Genomic DNA, 23,436 nt, shown 5'->3' on the forward strand with positions numbered 1-23,436 from the left:
ATTGATGAGGATTTTAAATTTTTAAAATCCATTTTAGAGTAAGGCTGTAACACATTTTTTTTTTTTTTTTTAAGTCAAGGGGTCTGAATACTTTCCGAATGCACTGTATAGCCTAAGGGGTCTGAATACTTTCCGAATGCACTGTATAGCCTACTAATATACAGTATCAGTCAAAAGTTTGGACACCTACTCATTCAAGGGTTTCATTCAAGGGTTTTTCTTTATTTTTTATTTTTTTGAAATTGTAGAATTTATTTTATTTTTATTGTACCTTTATTTAACTAGGCAAGTCAGTTAAGAACAAATTCTTAATTTCAATGACGGCCTAGGAATAGTGGGTTAACTGCCTGTTCAGGGGCAGAACGACAGATTTGTACCTTGTCAGCTCGGGGATTTGAACTTGCAACCTTTCGGTTACTAGTCCAACGCTCTAACCACTAGGCTACCCTGCCACCCCATAATAGTGAAGATAGTGAATAGTGAAGACAATAAAAATTTGAAATACATATGGAATCATGTAGTAACCAAAGTGTTGAACAAATCAAAATAGATGTTATATATTTGAGATTCTTCAAAGTAGCCACCCTTTGCCTTGACAGCTTTGTACACTCTTGGCATTCTCTCAACCAAATTTACTTAGAATGCTTTTCCAACAGTCTTGAAGGAGTTCCCATATATGCTGAGCACTTGTTGGCTGCTTTTCCTTCACTCTGCGGTCCAACTCATCCCAAACTATCTCAATTGGGTTGAGGTCGGGTGATTGTGGATGCCAGGTCATCTGATGCAGCACTCCATCACACTCCTTCTTGGTTAAATAGTCTTAACAGTTTGGAGGTGTGTTTGCGGTCATTGTCAAGTTGAAAAACAAATGATTGTCCCACTAAGAGCAAACCAGATGGGATGGCTGCAGAATGTGGTGGTAGCCATGCTGGTTAAGTGTGCCTTGAATTCTAAATTAAATCACTGACAGCGTCACCAGAAAAAGCATGCCCACACCATTACACCTACTCCTCCATGCTTCACGGTGGGAACCTCACATGCGGAGATCGTCTGTTCACCTACCCTGCGTCTCACAAAGACAGTGGTTGGAATTTTGAAAAACAAATGTGGACTTGTCAGAACAAAGGACAGATTTCCATTGGTCTAATGTTCATTGCTCGTGTTTCTTGGCCCAGGCAAGTCTCTTCTTATTATTGGTGTCCTGTAGTACTGGTTTCTTTGCAGAAATTTGACCATGAAGGCCTGATTCACGCAGTGTCCTCTAAACAGTTGATGTTGAGATGTTTCTGTTACTTTAACTCTGGAATGCATTCATATGGGCTGCCATTTCTGAGGCTGGTAACTATAATGAACTTATGCTCTGCATCAGAGTTAACTCTGGTTCTTCCTTTCCTGTTTCGGTCAACATGAGAACCAGTTTCATCATAGTGCTTGATGGTTTTTGCGACTGCACTTGAAGATACTTTCAATGTTCTTGAAATGTTCCCGGATTGACTGATCTTCATGCCTTAAAGTAATGATGGACTGTCGTTTTCTCTATGCTTATTTGAGCTGCTTTTGCCATAATATGGACTTGATCATTACTAAATAGGGCTATCTTCTGTATATACCACCTCTACCTTGTAACAACACAACTGATGGGCTCAAATGCATTAAGGAGGAAAGGAATTCCACAGATTAACTTTTAACCAGGCACACCTGTTAATTGAAATGCATTCCAGGTGACTACCTCATGAAGCTGGTTGAGGGAATGCCAAGAGCATGCAAAGCTGTGGCAACTTTGAAGAATCTCAAATATAAAATATATTTTGATTTGTTAAAAAAAATTGGTTGCTATAGTTTTGATGTCTTCACTATTATTCTACAATGTAGCAAATAGTAAAAATAAAGAAAAACCCTTGAATGAATAGCTGTGTCAACTTTTGACTGGTACTGTAGGTGTGGAATAATGTTTTGATTGATATTGGCCCACAGAAAATTATAAAAATCTGTAGCCTGCACTCGAATAGCGAATGTAGGTTCCGCGCGGTTCCATTTTTAATATGCAAGCATAGGCGGCAAGTTCATAAGGCGAGGGGAAACTAAGATTTCTCTAAAGTAAATACAATTAAAATGCCAAAATTAAATAGCCGAATTAGCCTACTCCTGTCCATAAATAAGTCAATAATACAGTCGTAAGGAAAGGATTATTGTTGTGTTGCGACTGTCTAAAAAGTAGGCTAGAGGCCAAGCCAGGCATATTTCAAAAATGTAAAATACAAATCGCGGGAAAACAGTTTGGAAAGCAAATGGTTATTGCAGGGAAGAAAGAAGACTAATAGGTGTTTTAGTTATTAAAATGATCAACTTAATTGAGCGAATAGTGGAGAGCATAGGCAATATCACTGCACATATTCACTATTTATCAATGTTGGGTCAGTGCTACTTAAAAGTTTGTTTTTGGAAAATCATTTATTCCTCCAGCAGGAAGAGAAGAAACATATCTGATATAGCCCAGGCCTACTCTACACGCTCAGCCATGCATTGAACGCTCAGCCATGTATTGAACACTTAGCCATGTATTGAACACTTAGCCATGTATTGAACACTTAGCCATGTATTGAACACTTAGCCATGTATTGAACACTTAGCCATGTATTGAACACTTAGCCATGTATTGAACACTTAGCCATGCATTGAATGGTCTTTTTTGCAAACAGTGATTGAGATACATTATTAGCCTAAATTTTAAGAATTTAGCAGCACAAGAAAGCTGGGATTATCTTTTGAATGGTGGCCAGTCAAAAATCTGTTTTCACATGCGATTGCGCAACGACTAGGCTTATAAGAACAGCGGCATCAGAGAGCAGTTTTAGCGAAGCCTAGTTACCTTGACTAAGTGGTCACGTGGAATTTGACTGCGGTCATGACTCGTGAATGCTGATGTGGCGGTAATACGGTCAATGTAACAGGCCTACCCGAGACACCTTTGCAATTTCTGTCCATACGAAATACATGGTGAAACACTCAAATTGATTGTGTTCCTTGTTCAAATGTGTTGTGTCTGACTATTCATTAATGTGAAGATTGTTGTATTATCAAATTTTTCTGTGTAATTATTATTATGTGATTAAACTAATCATGTAAACTTTAATTAACTAGGAAGTTGAGGCACCACAGGATGTTTTTTATAGAGTCTCTCTTTCCCGAATCAACTATTCAGATATTATCATATCTTATCGATTAGTCTTCTATTAATGTAGCATTATTACCTGAGTTCTCATTACCTTCTCGAACCTTAGCCTAAATGATGAATCAGCAATATACAAATGGCTTAATTATTTATCTACTAACTAAATAATCACAGAAATACATAAACAGTTGATATTGTTTACTAACACAATGCATTGATAAGTCTCAAGTGGGCTAAACAGGCATGATGGCTTGGTAGACGATGGAAAGGGGTAGGGACAGATAAAAGAGCGGGAAAGACAAAATGGATTCACTACATACAGCTGATAATTATATTAATTGAAATGCTAATCCTTTGCACATGAACGGCAGCTCATTCGAGAAAAGTTGTATGTATATATTTACGTTCATATGTCGTTGTTGTCTTCTCTGTTGGAATCGCCGGTCTGACTGCTGGAGAGTCAGTTCATCAGAGAGTCTCTGATTAACATCCCTAGAAGTCACAATGTCTTTCGTAGTTGTCGCTTTCGCAGCGGCTCTGGATAGTGTCTGTTGTAATGGATACGTCAGGCGTACAGATGGTCGTTGCATAGAATAGATGCTTCGGCGGTTGTCAGTATTCTTGTACTAGACTTCATTTCCAGCTGCAGACTAGTAATTCTACACCTAGGATTTGCTCTTATTCTGTAGTGATCGATAGTCTCAGAGTTGAACCATTTCCAGCCGTGTAGCCAACGCTACACGCGGTATGGCCTCCAGGGCCTATAGAGTTGTAGTTCTTAACCATTTCACATGTTGCGTCAGCTGCATGTTTTCTAGTCTTGGAAATTCAACCATTTGCAACCTTAGCTTACACTGTGGTTTGGTGGTCTGGTGTGAATTGCGTCACGGGGGCTTTTACACTTGGGTAGAAAAGGGCCATCTTGTCATATTTGTGCCCACCTGGGCGTGGCTACTGACTGTGCATAAGTTACCATAAAACAACTCATTCTTATTTAGAAGAATAAATCACATTGTTATCTTTCCAAAAGTATTCTTATACTTATTCATCTTATACAACCTTCAGATGTAAACCTAACAGCTGGAATATGTACACATTATTAAGAGAAATAGTTTGTAGTGTGTTTAGTGTCCTTCATGAGATCACCAAATGAAACACACTCGACATGACTGTCCCTTAACTGTCTACGGACCATTCCCACATTCTCAAAAATATAAATACCGTTTAATTCTCCCATTTTGGGGATTAGGATTTTCTAAAGAGAAGCTCTTTGTTCTCCATAGACTCTCTCCCTCAATACTACATGGCAGTTTCTACCAGGTATTTACGACCGTTGTAAAAACCTGATTTGTGAGAAGGGAGGGGCACGATATACACGATATATAGTGACAAATGTATACGCATGAAACGTACATTATGGAAAACATGACTCATACTCAGTAATAGTTGGTAAAATAATAAGTGGCAAGAATTTGGCACTGTCAACATTTAAGTATTTGAAACTCAATTTCACAATTGCCTTTTCTATAATCCTGGAGACTATCATTCCCCATAGCATAGTCTATATTCCAATGCATCAAACATGCTGCATGCCCACAACGGAATTAGGCAGCTGCTGACATTTGATAACTCAACTGGATTAGAAATCAAACACTGATCATCTTATTGCAGAGCACAGTGTAAACATTTCTCCCTGCTGTTTTTTAGAGAAGATTGTATGGCAAGGTACGCTATACGTGTAGCATATGCACTGCTGCCAGACCCTGAGCTCACCTGCATCAATTGTTGGTTTGTTCATAGTGATATCGCTGAATTTTGTTTTGTCTAAGTCCAAGTGCATCGCAAGTTTGAAAGTGGATTGTACGTGGCATGTGTGACCCTCTTAATCTCAATTGCTGTGATATGCAAAAAACTTTACAATCACTACCGGAGGTTGTATGTACAGTGGTTCGTCCTTTAAAAGTTGCAGCGTAATGCGGCACAGCTTGCATGGTGCCGCAGAATTCTATGGCACATTATTTAAGTGCCAACCACTGGTACCATTAATGCTAGTTTCACCACCAGAGGGCATCTTTGAGAAGCATTTGATGGCCTTCAATAGTGGCTGTACTAGAGAATATAAAACATTTTTTTTATTTAACAATATAGTATATGGGACTGATTTGAACCTTTTATAACTAGGGGGTGCTATTTTAATTTTTGGATGAAAAACGTTTAATTTTTGGATGAAAAACTAGTTTCACTACATTTACATTTAAGGGCATCTTTGAGAAGCAAAGAAAACACTTGATGGCCTGCAAAGATATTGTCTGTGAGTGCCACAGAACTGATGTTACAGAAAAAACCCAATAAAAATAATAATAATAATATATACTCCTTATTATTATTATTATTATTATTATATATCATTGGAAGATTGACCATAAGAGACTACATCTAATGGTCATTTGGTGTCCTCCAGCTACAGTATTTTTCCGTTTGCCTTTGATGAGAAACCGACTGCCAGGAATGATTTTTCATCGAATAGAATTGTGAAAAACACCTTGAGGATTGATTCTAAACAACGTTTTCATGTTTCTGTCGATATTATGGAGCTAATTTGGAAAAGAGTTTGCCGTTGTGTTGACTGCATTTAGTTTTTTTTTCTTAGCCAAACGTGATGAACAAAACGGAGCTACAGTGCCTTGCGAAAGTATTCGGCCCCCTTGAACTTTGCGACCTTTTACCACATCTTAGGCTTCAAACATAAAGATATATAACTGTATTTGTTTGTGAAGAATCAACAACAAGTGGGACACAATCATTAAGTGGAACGACATTTATTGGATATTTCAAACTTTTTTATCCATATAAAGTGTTGTTTAAAATGTTTGATAAATACAATCCACAAGCCACCTGGGAGAGAGGTCCGTTAAAAGCGCAGAGAGCATCAAACATGTGGAAGAAGTTTAAAGTGCTTTCCCAAGCTGGAGCACTGATGAAAATGGAAGGAGTATCCAAAATCTACCAACTTTTTTCAGCTCATACAAGCTGAACAATGCAAAATGTTATGTTTGGCTCTGGCCATAACAACAATCAGTCAACACAGCTCATTTCACCATAAAAAGTGTTGTTTAAAGTTTGCCACAAGCCACCTGGGAACACACCAAACATGTGGAAGAAGGTGCCCCCACTTTTTGTCAAACATGAACACACCATCCCCACTGTGGTGGTGGCAGCATCATGGTTTGGGCCTGCTTTTCTTCAGCAGGGACAGGGAAGATGGTTAAAATTGATGGGAAGATGGATGGAGCCAAATACAGGACCATTCTGGAAGAAAACCGGATGGAGTCTGCAAAGACCTGAGACTGGGACGGAGATTTGTCTTCCAACAAGACAATGATCCAAAACATAAAGCAAAATCTACAATGTAATGGTTCAAAAATAAACATATCCAGGTGTTAGAATGGCCAAGTCAAAGTCCAGACCTGAATCCAATCGAGAATCTGTGGAAAGAACTGAAAACTGCTGTTCACAAATGCTCTCCATCCAACCTCACTGAGCTCGAGCTGTTTTGCAAGGAGGAATGGGAAAAAAATTCAGTCTCTCATTGTGCAAAACTGATAGAGACATACCCCAAGCGACTGACAGCTGTAATCGCAGCAAAAGGTGGCGCTACAAAGTATTAATTTAAGGGGGCTGAATAATTTTGCACGCCCAATTTTTCCGTTTTTGATTTGTTAAAAAAGTTTGAAATATCCAATAAATGTCGTTCCACTTCATGATTGTGTCCCCCTTTTTGTTTTTTATTTCTTCACAAAGAAATACAGTTTTATATCTTTATGTTTGAAGCCTGGAATGTGGCAAAAGGTCGCAAAGTTCAAGGGGGCCGAATACTTTCGCAAGGCACTGTATTTCTCTTACACAAATAATATTTTTGGAAAAAATGAACATTTGCTATCTAACTGAGAGTCTCGTCATTGAAAACATCCGAAGTTCTTCAAAGGTAAATGATTTTATTTGAATGCTTTTCTTGTTTTTGTGAAAATGTTGCCTGCTGAATGCTCGGCTTAATGCTATGCTAGGCTATCAATACTCTTACACAAATGCTTGTGTAGCTTTGGTTAAAGCATATTTTGAAAATCTGAGATGACAGTGTTGTTAACAAAAGGCTAAGCTTGTGTTTCAATATATTTATTTCATTTCATTTGAGATTTTCATGAATAGGAAACGTTGCGTTATGGTAATGAGCTTGAGGCTATGATTACGCTCCCGGATACGGATTTGGAGTCGCAAGAAGTTAAGAAATGTTGCTTAATTAATTAGATTAATATTATGGTGTGTCCCCCAAAAGAAATGGTAAGGAAAATATGGAACGGAAAATATGGCGCTGTACAACATGACGGTCGGGAGTAGGCTACAGTACTGGGCTATTTAGCTAAAGAATCCCAGTGTCATGCAGGCACGCAGGAGACCGTGGTTCAATTCCCCGACCGGGAGGAAGGAGTAGGCTGTCCTTGTAAATAAGAATTTGTTCTTAACTGACTTGCCTAGTTAAATAAAGATTATTCTAAAGAGCATAACATTTATACACCCTAATTGTAATCTAACCAATACTCAAAAGGAGATTCAGTGAAAATAAAAATCTCTTTGATTTATCAAGACCAGTTCCGTCCCCATGCTTGTCTCAGAGCAGCGCTAAATGGTGCTAAAATAGTTGTAGGCTATTGTTTCAAATCCTATTGCTTCGAACTTTATGCTCTTTAAATAAGAGCTACAACTACAGTAGGGCTACAGTGTATCGAAAAATATGAAAGACTCTCCGCCAATAATTACATATAGAGGATTGGAGGATATTTCAGTGATCTTTATTCCCATAGTAATTCGTTATGGATCCATAACCAAATAAACATCGGCATTTTGAAAGAGTATTTTTTTATCATAAATTTGATTCGCAAAAGCATAAAGATGCCATTATTAGTTACATTGTTTTAGTTTGAATATGCAGACTGGCACTAAGCACAGCGGAAATGTTTCCATAGTCAGTGCCGTTATTAGTGCAATGCCCCTTAAAGTGTTGCTCTGTGCTACCAGTGTGGCGGTCCACCCTCCCTCCCCCTCCATTCCCCATGGGCTAGGTCTGTCTTCTGTTCGCGACTCTGTGGCCCATCCTATGCCCCCTGCCCTTGTGCCTTGAACCTTGCGTGCTTTCAGTGGATAAAGCTGGAGAACTGCAAGGGAAAAACCATTGTGTGCCACTCGGGAGCCATGATATATTGTCCTGCTAATAACAGGGTTAATAATGTACCTCTGAGAATATCCATGGGGCTTTTATATAATTCTAAATTAATAATAAATCGCTTTGTTTAAAAAAATATATATTTTGGAGATGATTTTGTTTTCAAATAATGTAAAATGAGTGAGAAAAAGGCCATGGGGTGAGACATTGTTACTAATTTGTAAATAAAGCCAGTTTGTTATTCAGAATTATTTATTTCTGTTTTTAGAGGGAGAGAAAACTAAAAACCTACAGTCATCTCATGGGTCTCCCAGTCAGGGCCGGCACGGGTATTGAACCAGCATTGGTAACAATTGCGCCACTCAGGCACTGTACAATGTGACCGGTCGGGAGTGGGCTACAGTACTACAGTAAGAGCTAAATAATCCTAACAAAATAAAATAATAAAAACCTCAGTGTAACTAACAACAGTTTCAGTAAGTAATACTGAAGTCGTGCACAATTAGCAGTTTCTATGTAGGTTTATGGTCGCCCATTCATTATCAGTTAGAGACACAGTAGTACCCAAAAGCATAATCAGTGCTCTAACTCCCCCTTGCGCTGGTCTGGAGCAATGAATTGGTGACGCAGCGTACCGTACAAAACCACAAATTACCTCTAAGTCCCGCAGCATAATTGCTAAATATTTAGTGGAGCAACCACTATAGTCAGTGAGTAAATCAATAAATCAACCATCATCATCTATTCCTGTGAGTTCCTGCTCCCTTTCCGAGATAAAGCTCAAAAGCAGCCTGGCCTTGTCAAAACGTAAAGAAGAAGAAGCAGCAGCAGCGAGGCTCAAGAGGTGGTATTAGCAACAGACTACGGAGGTAGGGAAGCCATCACCCGCTCCCCGGTGATCATCCTGTCAAACGTGCAGTCACTACATCATAACCTGGATGAGTTAGCGGTTAAATCCTTGAGGAGAAGATATCTAAAAATCTGCTTTATAGAAACGTGGCTCACGTAGGACAATATTGATGTGAACATAGATGGGATACAATGTTATTAGAACAGATTGAGACAAAACAACACATAAATCAATAGCCCGGGGGGGGCTATGCATCTTTGTAGATAATACAAACCACATTTTATTGGGCACATACACATGGTTAGCAGATGTTAATGCAAGTGTAGCGAAATGCTTGTCCAGGCAGTGTAATGTCATTGAACAATTGTTCATCAGAGACTGAGATTCTCGTTGTATCATTCAGGCCATTCTAACTACCCCGCGACTTTGAACAGGTTACCATTACTCTGGTCTATGTGCCTGGACTTAACAATAAGCTGTTGCCAGGACTGTTTCAATGCTTCAATGCAGCTCTTTCACCATCGGCTGACCTGGCTGTGCTTGAGGATTTTAAATTCGCTCTCCCTCTCCGCACACCTCCCCAGTCTGCAACAGTGCGTCCCCGGTTTCATCGCTCAACTACATTGTTATGGCAATGGAGATGACACATAGAAGGCAGTGTGCAGCGCATCCGACATAAAGGCAGTAGGTGAAACACGAAAAACCTGTGGAGAAATCCATTCAGGTATAGACAGAAGGGGGCAGGGAGGAGCTTTGATGTCACAGACTGGGAGGTGTTCTTTGATTCGCGCAGGGATCCCCATGAGTCGACAGACAGCATCACATCATACATCCAGTTCTGTGAGTATACCGTCATTAAACACAAAAACTGTTAAGAGTATTTCCCAACTACAAGTCCTGGATGTCTAATGACTTGGACATGTGCCTCAATGAAAGGAAGTTTGCTTTCCTGAAAGGAGATGCTGAAAAAGTGAAACATGAATTCAGGTCAAAAATCAAAAACAGATATGCATCTTATTTCAGTCTTTGGGGGTTGGCTAGATGATCCTCTTTATCACAGTTTTCACTGAGCATGTGTTTACATCCTACATAGAAGCAGGCCATTGGCTGCCTTCATCACAAGGGGTGTGTACAGGACTTCTGATTGGGTCCAACTTTAGCAGTTCAGCAAATTTACCTGAGCAAACAGTGTTGAAATATACTTTTTACGAGAAAATGTGCAAGAATTGAAGGTGCCAACAAATGTTATAGTCATCAGAAGAATGTTTTACTGTCATACACAAAGAAATCAGGTTCAGTAACAAACCCAGCTACCACAGAGAAAACACAAATGAACAGCAGGGTCCGAGGATAGATCCTTGCCTTGTTCTAGACTTATCCTCAAACAAGTGGACACTAAGCAGAGTGTCCAGGCTGGGGTGATCAGAGATCCAGGAAACAGCCAGAGAGGATTATTTTGGATATTGGGGGAAATCTAAATCAGTGGTGGAATCCGAGGGACTCTGTTAGTATTATAGACTGGGGGTCTGACTGATCCAAGGAACTGCTAAAACTGTACAGTGCTCCATGACCTGTCCTGTGTCACCGGTCACCTCCTTGGCAAACACCATATATACACAAAAGTATGTGGACACCCCTATTTCAGCCACACCCGTTGCTGACAGATGTATAAAAATCAAGCACGCTGACATGCAATCTCCATAGACAAACATTGGCAATAGAATTGGACTAAAGAGCTCAGTGACTTTCAACATGGCACCGTCATACGATCCCAGCTTTCCAACAAGTCAGTTTGTCAGCCCTGCTATAGCTGTCCCGGTCAACTGTAAGTACTGTTATTGTGAGGTGGAAATGTTTAAGATAAACAACATCTCAGCCGCGAAGTGGTAGGTCACACAAGCTCAAAGAACAGGACTGTTGAGTGCTGAAGCACGTATACATGGTCTGTCCTCGGTTGCAAAACTTGCCTCTGGAAGAAACATCAGCACAAGAACTGTTCGTAGGGGAGCTTCATGAAATGCGTTTCCATGGCCCAGCAGTCGCATACAAGCCTAAGATCACAAGGTGCTATGCCAAGCGTTGGCTGGAGTGGTGTAAAGCTCGCCGCCATTGGAGTCTGGAGCAGTGGAAAAACACTTTCTCTGCAGTGATGAATCACGATTCACCATCTGGGTTTGGCCGATGCCAGGAGAACACTACCTGCCCCAATGTACAGTTCCAACTGTAAAGTTTGGTGGAGGAGCAATAATAGTCTGGGGCTGTTTTTCACGGTTCGGGCTAGACCCCTTAGTTTCAGAGAAGGGAAATCTTAACTCTACAACATACAATGACATTTTAGATGATTCCGTGCTTCCAACTTTGTGGCCACAAAGCGAGGTTGAGATCGGTGTGGAAGAACTTGACTGGCCTGCACAGAGCCCTGAACTCAACCCCATCGAACACCTTTGGGATGAATTAGAACGCAGACTGCAAGCCAGGTTTAATCGCCCAACATCAGTGCCCGACCTCACTAACGCTTGTGGCTGAATGGAAGCAAGTCCCTGCATAAATGTTCAAACATCTAGTATAGAGCTCAAAAGAGTGGAGTCTGCTATAGCAGCAATAGGTGGGACCAACTCCCTATTAATGCTCAAGATTTTGGAATGAGATGTTCGACGAGCAGGTGTCCACATACTTTTGGTCATGTAGTGTACATCACAAGCAACAAGACACTGATGTATCATCCATCAGATTCCCTTACGTAACCGATTACCTGACATCATTTAGTGATCTTGAAGTTAACCTGCCTTAAAAGAGTAGCTCTATCGCTGTCAGATCATACCTCGGGGCCAGGAGGCCAAAGGACCACAGACCTCTCATGAGAAAAGATTTTCCAGACAGCCCTCCACATTGTCTCCATAATCACCTTGGTCTCCCACCATGTCTGGATGCAACACCCCTTGAAGGGATAAACGCACAATGAGATTCCTGTAGAGCAGTGACAGAAGGGGTTAAATCTCCCTCGACATAGAGAAAGAGAGTCTCAGTTACCATAATCACGGTCACAGGAAGCTGGGATCGCTTTCAGTGACAGATGTTCCTCATCATATTCCAATGGACATTGTATAGGGATGCATGCCATCTCCTTGCAAGGACATGCAATGACATCAGAAGTGTAGCCTCTCCATCTCATCAGCAACAAAGCCTTTAATGCCTAGTAGTTTGACAACAGGTTTGTTATCTGTAAACTATGTAATGCATTCCCAGACCACAGACGCATATTATGTAAGGTATGAAGATGAGCGTTACTAAGCAGGCTTATTCCTTAGCTCAGCAAAGCTGAGGTTCAGCAGAGGAGTAGAAGCAGATGCCACAGCATAATAATCTACTGCACTACAGCTAAGCACAGGAGGACCTACTCAATGTGCATTGGCCATACCCACGCACTCCCAGTCGTACAGTACAAACAGACGTCTGGATCTTAGATCAAATACTGCTGGAAAACCTCAAGAGGAAAAAGCGAGCGAGGAATAATAGATGCAGAGCTCTCAGAACCTGAGGCACTGTCATCGCCCAGGGGTACGGTCAGAAAAAGATGAATCGTTATCACGTCACCATATTTATTTTAAGCTACTTCATGAATATTCATGTTAACGGGGATCAAAAAAGGCTTGTTGCCAACTGCTGTCCAAACATTGACTGCACTGACACTTTCTATTGTAATCTTCTGGATTTACAAGCTTATGAAACTTGCTCTTGATACAACAAAAACTCAAAAAGGACAAGGAATTCACAAGTGACTGACTGAACAACTTCTTGTCATTTATCTCAGATCAATCTATCCATATCTCATAGCACTGTAAAAACATCTGCAACCAGACCCTTGAAATGGTGATATGTTTTCATCTGACATTGAACATCTGCAAACTTGCACAGGAACACCACATACAAACTGGTTGTGTAAATATCTACAGCAATAACGGGGGGGATCTTCCGCCATCTCATCTGTGGAAGGATGGAAAAGAATTCAACTGTATCCAATGATATCACAACCCAGCCTGTGTATAATTGGAAGGGGGTGTGGAATGCAGTCAGGGATATGACTGTGTGGCTGAAGAGCCTATACACAAACACAATATCTCCCTCACTGTTTACATGCACAATTTGCAGGCTGTGCCAATCCCAATTCATACGATACACATGAACTTCATTTTCTCTCATTACCATACACAATCGCAGGCACAGTAAATCTATTAAAATGCATCTGATTTATTCTTCCCTGTTCATACATGCTTACACAAGCCCATACGAACCATTTAAATATTCATCTCTAATCTGCATCTTTCTGTCTGATCACACACAACATTCTTGTTGTTTATCTCATTTTTCTTCCCTGTTCTGGAACAACCAGTAGCTGCCCTGGGGACTAACACTGCTGTCTGAACACTCAGTGCCTTCTTCCTGCACTTACCAGGTACACACACGCACACAACCTGTCAATGAAAAGTACAGGGGAGAAAAGAAACAAGAGAAAGGAGAAACGGCATCTCTTTAGGTGGCTCCAGTTCCACACAACATCTACCAATGATCAGCTCAATTCACCGTGCCTCACACACATACACATTCCTCTCCTTTTCTTTGTCCCGAGGGTTTGGGTTCAGTGCGCTAACCAACCTGCTCAGCCTCTGAGTCGTAATCCTCATCGTCAGCGCTCAGCGACATGGCCATGGCCGGTTTTCATACCCCGACCAGCTCACAGCAAACTGACATGGCTGAAGGCAGCCCCAGCCTAAAGCCTCCTCCTCCTACTGCTGTCTACCCCACGGCCCTCCCTCCTGCTCCACAATCACCAGCAAAGGCAAGGCACACAGCACCGCACCACAGATCAGGCTAGCTCATGAGTAGAGAAAAGCTAGATCTGGGAGGGAGTACAGGAAGACAGTGCAGCCAATTGGAAGACCATATGCAGATAATGTATTTGAATATGTGCAAGGGAGCCCCACTTCTTCCAGTCAGGAGAGAGAACGCAAAACCAATTGGGGGATATTCATGAGCAGGATCACTGGAAAGGAAAACCAGACCAGACCAGTCCAGCCAATAGAGAGACAGATGGGGTTTAATCACCAAAGGTGCACACAGAATCACCGGCTGGCATTTAAAGGGACCGACGGTGAGGAGCACCAGTAGACCACATTTCTATTCTCAAAATTCTAGCACAATGCAGAGCTCTGCTATTGTGTCTCAATCACACTGCTCTGTGAGTGATTCATCTAGTCTGTTGCTTTCCTCCCTGCCGCTGTATCAGTGGATCTGGATTTGATGGCTCTGCTATGGCATCTACTATATTTCCAGTAGCTTGGAATTTAACATGCAACACAGGAAGTTAGAGAAGATCAAAGAGCTCCACACAGACCATGTTCTATTCTGCTGCATTCCTTCCCCAATCTGTCTTAACACAGCAGTGGAAATGTGTTATTTGGTATTTTATTAGGATCCCCATTAGCTGTGGCAAACACAGCAGCTACTCTTCCTGGGGTTCACATAAAACATGACATAATACAGAACAGCTCAAGGACAGAACTACATGAATATATTTATTTTTACAAAAAGGCACAGATGCTGTGACACAATTTCGCATTTTTGGACCTGCTACAAAAGGATACATCAGACTTTTTGTCAAGCTGGTCAGTATGCCTAGGTCATCCATAATGTACAGTTATGAATATAACTAATGTTCCCTGAAGGAGGGAACATACCATGAAGAGTCAACGACCGATCCTATTCACCTGAATCAAGCTGAAATCACACACAGCCTTCCTGGCTATAATACCGGGGCTTGCATCCATTTTCTCAATTCAGTGCCGCTCTTCAGCGAGCCCAAAACCCCTGACGGCGTGAGGCCAAACATGTTATATACCTTGTTCCCTCTTTCAGGGAACAGTAATTATAATCAGAACTGTACGTTACCTTTCAGTCGGTGACTCTGTATAACATACTATGGGACACGCAATCACGTCATACTATGAGACACACAGTCCAAGTCATGCATCCTAAGAGCATGTAACGTTTTTTTTCAATTCAAGTAAAAAATAAAATAATAATTAAATCTACACATGCAATGACTTGTTCAACTACAAATCGTGACCTTGGGACTGACTACAAGGTTGACCTTGTCAAATGAGTTAGTTACATATAACAGAGCTTCAGATGGTTCCTGATACAGTATATCTGTGAAGATCTATCTGCATAAACCCATCTGAACTGGGCGCTATAAGTTTCCATCTGCAATGCAATCACAAGCCTGAACAAATACTGACAGACTAATCAGAACACGTCTGCCATCTAAGTAAAGTCTAGGGTAGTCTAGCCAGCAATAATGGCACACAAGCAAAAAAGCAAGTCAGAAAAGTTCAGGTAAATGATGTCACATCATTGTTCAGGGATGAGCATCTTTCATCTTCATTGTGAAACCACATGCCCTACAGTACGGTTGGAGGTTCAAACCCAACTAGTCAGCCTTTCTGAACTTCCTCTCACCACTGGCCATCTTACTCAAGGAAGCACTGGCTACACAAGCAGAGCAGAAAGTAGTTAGCTTTTAGCAAACACAAAAGCCATACCAAGGCCTCAGGCCCAAAACTTGCAACATCTAGGGGGACGAGTACTCTCTCCCCACTAACAGACACCTAATTCGGAAGCGAATCTCGTAGCCTTCGTGTGCTTGGAAAGTTTTCAAATTGTGTGACATGTTCTTCCTTCAGGCGACCTGAAGAGCGAAGAATTATGGAAATGGTTGCGCCATCTATTTGCCCGTTGGGCGTGATTTCAGTTTGCTTCAGGTGAGCAAGATTGATAGACCGCTTCGCCACATCGAAGGCACTGCATCTCAGTGCAAAAGGTGTCACTACAGTCCCTGGTTCGAATCCATGCTGTATCACATTCGGCCGTGATTGTCCCATATGGCGGCGCACAATTGGCCCAGCGTCGTCCGGGTTTGTACATAAGAATTGGTTCTTAACTGACTAGCCTAGTTAAATAAAGGTGAAATTTAAAATTTAAAAAATACAAAATAGTTGACTCCCCATAGTATGTTATACCGAGTGACTGGCTGAAAGGGAACCATTTATCATTTAGCGCAAAGCTCTTGCTTGGTAAACAAGAACACTTCAAAACAGTGTTAATTATCCAACAAACACTGATGAGGAGACCCAGCTGTGACATGAAGATAAAGAGCAACAAATAGAGAATCTCATTGTGTTCCTCGTTAGGCAACCCTGCAGCCCGCTAAGTCAAAATTATGGAAATAAGTAAAGCCTCTGTTCTAGGGAAGGAGACAATGAAGTGAGAGAGTGACACACAAGCACCAGAAAAAGGGGAGAGGGGTAAGTTGAGCCATTTTTTACATTCAGCATCACTCCGTCAAATAAATATAGTTTAAATATAGAAAAAATTCTTTCTAACAAAGATATCTGCATATGTTTCCAGATGTTGTGTATCCCTGGAAATAATCAGAATTCATGTCACCATTAGTTTTGAAAACATAGCTTGTCCTAAAAAATGGTCTCTTGGCACAAATTACCCTGGGTAATTTGCCACTTTAAAATGTCTGTACTGAATTAAATATTACTAGGGATGCACGATATATCGGTGAACATATCGGAATCGAACGATATTAGATAAAAATGCCATAATCGGTCCCGATGTCAAAGCTGACTTGCATACCTATATTATGCAAGTACATGACATAATGACGCCACGTAAAATGTTGAGCTACACGTGCAACACAGCATTCCTAACCTAGCAGTCAAGTCGAGCAGTCTTTTGAAAGACTAAGAAAATTTCCGCGTGACAACTCAAAGGCGAAATTAAAGCCAAGATAATGGAATTCATTGCCCTTGACAATCAACCGTTCTCTGTCGTGGGTGATGTTGGCTTTCGGCGACTGGTCGAGCACCGGTACACACTACAAAGTGTGCTATCTTTCAGATGTTGCCCTACTGGAGTTGCACAGTGATAGCTACACTGCTATTAGCTTGACTACATACATACATACATACATACGCACGCACGCACGCCGCACGCACGCACGCACACACACACACACGCACGCACGCACGCACACACACACACACACATACATACATACATACATACTATAGAATGCCATTTGGGTCTATGTGTGTCAAAATAGATACAGTAGCACTGTCAAAGCAGTACAAAAAAGTCTGCAAACAAGCAAACACCGGCCACGAATGATGTGTTTACAATACCGCGTTGGTAATAAAGCATAATTTTTTAACCGCAACTTCTGGGGTAGCTAGCTTTAGCTTTGTACCTAGCTAGCACCAATACAACCAGCCTGAAAACAATGACCAGTAGAAACTGCAGTAATTGTCATTATTCTTAGCAATGATTTAGGAATCCTTGCCACTTGTTTGCCTATTGAAATTGAACTTCAGTTCATGAAAATAAATAGCTAGCCAGCTACTTAACCCTGTTGCCCAAAGCTAACGTTATAAGCAGCCAGATAGCGTCATCTGGCTAGAGCGGCTCGACCTGACTTTTATTTTGAAGGCTAACCGCAAAGTCCACTATTGTGGCAAATCCTTATTGTATGGCACTGTACTATTTGTAATCATTTACATCACTGTTAATGACATACTTTCATTTTGAAGGCTAACTGCAAAGACCACTATTGTGGCAAATCCTTATTCTGGTTACCTTCACATAGATGGGTCCGACCACTATTAATCAAATAAGAACTGTCTTAGAAATTAGGGTTCTTTTAGATGATGACACCTAGCTATATATAGTTAGTGTATGTGTAACCTATATTTAACTAGGTAAGTCGGTTAAGAACAAATTCTTATTTACAATGACGGCCTAACCCGGCCAAACTCGGGCGACTCTTGGCTAATTGTGAGCCACCCTATGGGACTACCAATCACGGGCCGGATGTGATACATCCTGGATTCGAACCAGGGTCTGTAGTGAAGCCTCTTGCACTGAGATGCCGTGCCTTAGACCGCTCGGTCAATGTGTGTGTTAACTCTAACTCTACTAGAATGCTTAAAAGGCCACTAAAATGTTAAATATCGGTTTCGTTTTTTTGAAGGCAAGGAAAATATCGGATATCGGTATCGGACACTACCTTTTCAAAACCATCTTTATTTCCCAAACACAATTCCATACAATCACAATCACTTTCTTGTCTTTTAATAATTGTAAGTATATTTTAACAGCACTTAACACCTAACAAACACTTTGTACTTTAACATAGGCAAGGTCTTGCTGTTACCTCATATCCCAGCGATAATGTCTTGCATTACACCTGAGAACTTGTCATTGGCTCAACGACACCCGAGGCAAAAAAAAGGATGCACTTTCATGCTAGGTTTAGGACCTCATGTTGACGCTTATAGAGACCCCAACTGATGTATAGAACAATATTAAACATGATCTACCTTGGTTTAGATAGAAGCATCATGAAACCTCTAACAAATTAATTTGACTTGGTGAAAATCATTTTTTTGGATCTAACTTGTTACTACTTTTCCCCAGGAAATGTCTTCCTTCACAGACTCCATGAAATGATGACCTCTTCCTAAATATTTAGTCAAATGGTTAATTTTCTGTATAGTTTCCAATAAACAATGGTGGCTCAACTTACCCCACTCTCCCCTAGGACATGCTCACTACTTCACTGGTCCAAGACAGAGAGAATGAGGATGGGCAGGATATCAGATGAAAAATGAATAACAATTCTAAGGAAACATACATGCATTCTCACCTTGGCAGACTTCTTGGGCCAGAACACCACAGGTACTCCAGTGGCAGCCATTTTGGGGTCATCATCTTCATGTTCCTTCAAGACAACCTGGGGAACGGGTAGAAGAGTAAAGTATGTTCCTGTGTTTTGTAATGGTTCATCCACATATATACATACACAAGACAAAAAAATACACGAGGACTAAGCTGGATGAGGCACATACCTTCATGTCCTCCAGCAGGGCCTGGGGGTCCTTGATGCCATCTGGAACACCCTTCTTATTTTCAGGGAGGGCTTCCAGTTTCTCCACAAGGGCCTTGAGGCCCTTCAGTTCAAACTCAGTCAGATGAGTCCATTTACTCGGAGACTCTGAGACTGGCGAGCCAAAGGGGGTTTTGGGGAACTCTGGAGGCTGGGTGGAGGTGGGGATGCAGCTGTCCTCAGAATCATTGGACAAGGCAGCTTTGAGGTGTCGAAGGCCGCTGGATTTACCCTTCCTGTTATCAGGAGAGCAGGGATCATCAAATGCTGACCTGTCACCCTGTTCATCCCGTCCCTGCTGCGTCTCGCAGGAGTCCTCCTCGTCCATGTCCTGACTCCGGGAGTCAGAGGAGGGGCTCTCTGTGCTCAGCTTAGTTTCCAAGTCTGAGGAAGACATGGATGAGAGAAGACGAGGGGACCAATCTGCTGTGCTCCATGTGTAACCATTCCGGTCAGATTATAATTTCAGTCACTTTCATCATGCTATCATTTATGTGAGATGGCAAACTAACTGATTAAACAGACGAGTTATATCATTGGCTCTTTCCAAAGCATTACCCACTTGTGAGTGGTAATTACAACAAGAGTGCAAGGCAAGGCTCCCCGTAAGAATTCTCAGGATAGAACCGGTATTCATAGACACACTCTGGGTATTGGTTAAATAGCGGCATTAGCTGGGCTCACTCACCGATTAGCAGAGGCTCTCTGCGGAACTCTGGAGTGAGATGGGAGCGCTTGGTCAGGCAGTGCACGTACCTCTCCAGGACATACCAGCACATCTCATGGTAGAATGGGTAGCGGAACTTGGAATGAACCTGAAACGAGTTTGGAGAAACTTTCACAGTCTGAGAGGACAAAAAGCTTTAAAAAAAAAAGACAATGGGGGTTTCATTACCATGTTTAATCTACTACCCTTTTTTTATGATTAACAAGAGTTGATACCTTATCTTTACTGTGAGTCTAGTGATGCATTCACTGTGTTAATACCCAGACAGTAGATCTGTGACTGTCAAGTATTGTAAAAAAAAAAAAGAAGAAAAAAAGGAAAATAAATCCAACTTAAAAACAACATGGATAAAAGACAAACGTTAAAAGGTTATGAACAGTAAAAATCATGTTTTTCAAGAAATTGGATGATATTTTAAGGAATCAGATCAAAGTATGATGACCCAAGTATGAAAACTGACTTGCTTGTACATTGATTGAAAGTTTGATCATAAAGTGACTGGTCCCCTCCCCCATGTCAACCACTTGGATTCACTATAAAGGGGACAAGGTGACATCACCTTAACTCTCATTTTAATACAGCATGATATTCTCTTACCTAATATAAATAAGTACTGTCTTGTAACAAACATCAGAGTGTTGGCAGAGGAGCGTAGTTTATATAGCTACTCTTCTGGTGCCAAAAATATGACTGTAGGGTGTCAGCAAATGTCATTTTAAAAGGTGTACTATTCATCTATGGCAAAGATACTTATATGTTTGCCCTTACATCTGTGTCTGGTATTAAGTCTTCAGCCAGCATGGAACAAATTGGGGTGGGGGTTCCAAAACTCAGACACAGCTGTCAAGTCAACACATCCGTCAGTGCTGCTGTGAACCGCATCACAAGATACATACAAACCTAGAGATGTATGAAAAATGTGATATAACTGATGCAATTTCAACGTTGTTTGAGTTGCTTTGTGTATTACCAAATTTGCTTGAGATGATTTTACTGCGACACTGCATCCAAGTTGCTTTTGACATAAGCGTTTCAATGACTGGGTCAGTCAAGGTGCGCTCCTGAATATAAGCTCACCGCCCACTCAGCCAGTATTTTCAAACTTCCCAGTAGTTAGCCATTTGAGAAAAAGTACAAAAGTACTATCAAAATGACTGTTCAGGACCTTAAAGTTAAGTGACACAAATGTAAGACACACTGGCAAACCAGAGGCTCTTCTGAAGGCCAAGCTCTTCCATTCATTCACTTCTCCAGGCAGAGCTTGCCCTCTCAGACACAGCAGCATGATCTGATTCCCACTCTCCTCTTAGAAACACAGCTATATTTATCTCCCAAAGACAATTTCACACAGATCAACACTTGTCAAAGTGATGATCCTTTCCTTTCTTTAGCTACATTTCTATCTCGAGGTGTAAAAATAGAGCGAGCACAACGTGCCGAGCCCTGGGGAGCATATGAAACTGTCGCCGTTGTTACTCTCATGCCTCTTTTCCAGCAGAAACAAAAATAGTACGGTACTTCCTGCAAAGCTGACTCTTCCTACAATCTATCCATCATTTCCAAGAAAGCCACATTTAGCCAAGTATCCACATAAATCGCAAAGCCTGCAGGACTAGCATCCATATTATTACAATAACTACTCTGATCATATTATTGTAAAGAATATCCGAAAAAGAAGAGTGAAATCTGTCTAGGAATTCCTCTATGTAGGTCATACAGTACAAATAAACGCATACACACAAAACCAATCTTACACAATATCTGATCACCATAAGAAGCCCTAGGGAGTTTGTGTGAAAAGAAGAGATAAACAAATAGGCCTACAGGCTTGACCCTCTTTCCTTGAAGTCCGTCTCTGGCTGATAATATGAAAGAAGCGCCATGATTATTTTCAGCCTTTGTAAAGCTGTATTCTGATTCAACATGCACTCCTGTCACTGACTCCATTTCCACATGAATATAGATGGCATTTTTTAAAATAAAAGCAGGGGGGCAAAGCCCTCATCCTCATCGGCACCACCATTAGCATCAGTCTGCTTCTCAATTGGACGGTAATGGAAATTACTGCACTTTCAGCACTTGTGTGCCTTACGGTGTCACATTCCTGCACAGTTCCATTCAAATCCCTAGCTTCCCAACAGTTTATTTCATATTACTTAAACCTATCCTGATCAGATCTGTGAAAACCAAGGAGGTCTGGCTGAGGAAAGGCCTAATTGTATTTCTATTAATTATGGATCCCCATTATCTGCTGACAAGGCAGCAGCTACGCAGTTATACAATTTTTAAAACATTACAATACATTGACAGATTTCACAAACACACTGTGTGCACTCAGGCACCTACTCCATCGCTACCACATATCTACAATACAAAATCCATGTGTACGTTTGTATAGTGAGTATGTTATCGTGTGTGTGCATGTGTTTGTGTCTCTTCACAGTGCCCGCTGTTCCATAAGGTGTATTGTTATGTTTTTAAATCTAATTTTACTGCTTGCATGAGTTACTTGATGTGGAATAGAGTTCCATGTCATCATGGCTCTATGTAGTACTGTGGGTCTTCCATAGTCTGTTCTGGACTTGGGGACTGTGAAGAGACCTCGTGGCATATCTTGTGGGGTAGGCATTGGTGTCCGAGTTGTGTGCCAGTAGTTCAGACAGACAACTCGGTGCATTCAACATGTCAATACCTCTCATAAATACATGTAGTGATGAAGTCAATCTCTCCTCCACTTTGAGCCAGGAAAGATTGACTTGCATATTATTAATGTTAGCTCTCTTGTGTACATCCAAGGGCCAACTGTGCTACCCTATTCAGAACCAATTGCAATTTTCATTTTTGTGGCACCTGACCACACAACTGAACAGCAGCCCAGTTGCAACAACTAGGGCCTGTAGGAACTGCCTTGTTGATAGTGCTGTTAAGAAGGTAGAGCAGTGCTTAATTGTGGACAGACTTCTCCCCATCTTAGCTACTGTCGTATCAATATGTTTGGACCATGACAATTAACATCCAGAGTTACTCCAAGCAGTTTAGTCAACTTGCTCAATTTCCACATTATTTACTAAATTATTTAATGGTTTAGTGAATGATTTGTCCCAAATACAATGCTTTCAGTTTTAGAAATATTTAGGACACCCTCTGAGTTCTGTTAGACAAGTAACTCTATCCACAATATAGCAGTGGGTGTAACACAAGCCATAACACATAAGTTTTTACAGCAGAAGAATATGATCGATAATGTCAAGCCGCACTGAAGTCTCAACAAAACAGCCCCCCCAATCTTTTTTATCCTCAATGACTGTCAGCCAATCATAAGTCATTTGTGTAATCAATCAATCAAATGTATTTATAAAGCCCTGTCTTACATCAGCTGATGTCACAAAGTGCTGTACAGAAACCCAGCCTAAAACCCCTAGGAAAAACTACCTAGAAAGGCCAGAACCTAGAAAGAAAC

General features: G+C 41.1%; 1 protein-coding gene across 9 annotated transcripts in view; it reads right to left on the reverse strand.

Annotated features, from left to right (window-relative positions):
* Positions 1–23,436, reverse strand: part of LOC118387661 (lysine-specific demethylase 2B-like) — a 53,379-nt gene that overhangs the window by 11,271 nt on the left and 18,672 nt on the right. For 6 of the 9 annotated variants that reach the window (XM_052525770.1, XM_052525766.1, XM_052525771.1 and 3 more), the window contains 3 exons: positions 19,938–20,064; positions 19,212–19,633; positions 18,998–19,096 (listed from right to left, as the gene is read on the reverse strand). In XM_052525770.1, the coding sequence (XP_052381730.1) occupies positions 18,998–19,096; positions 19,212–19,633; positions 19,938–20,064 (648 nt within the window). The remainder of the gene's footprint in view (positions 1–18,997; positions 19,097–19,211; positions 19,634–19,937; positions 20,065–23,436) is intronic. The other 3 variants (XM_035776254.2, XM_052525769.1, XM_052525768.1) reach the window with 1 other exon arrangement.

The sequence above is a fragment of the Oncorhynchus keta genome, chromosome 9 (assembly GCF_023373465.1).
Source record: "Oncorhynchus keta strain PuntledgeMale-10-30-2019 chromosome 9, Oket_V2, whole genome shotgun sequence".
Taxonomy (NCBI): domain Eukaryota; kingdom Metazoa; phylum Chordata; class Actinopteri; order Salmoniformes; family Salmonidae; genus Oncorhynchus; species Oncorhynchus keta.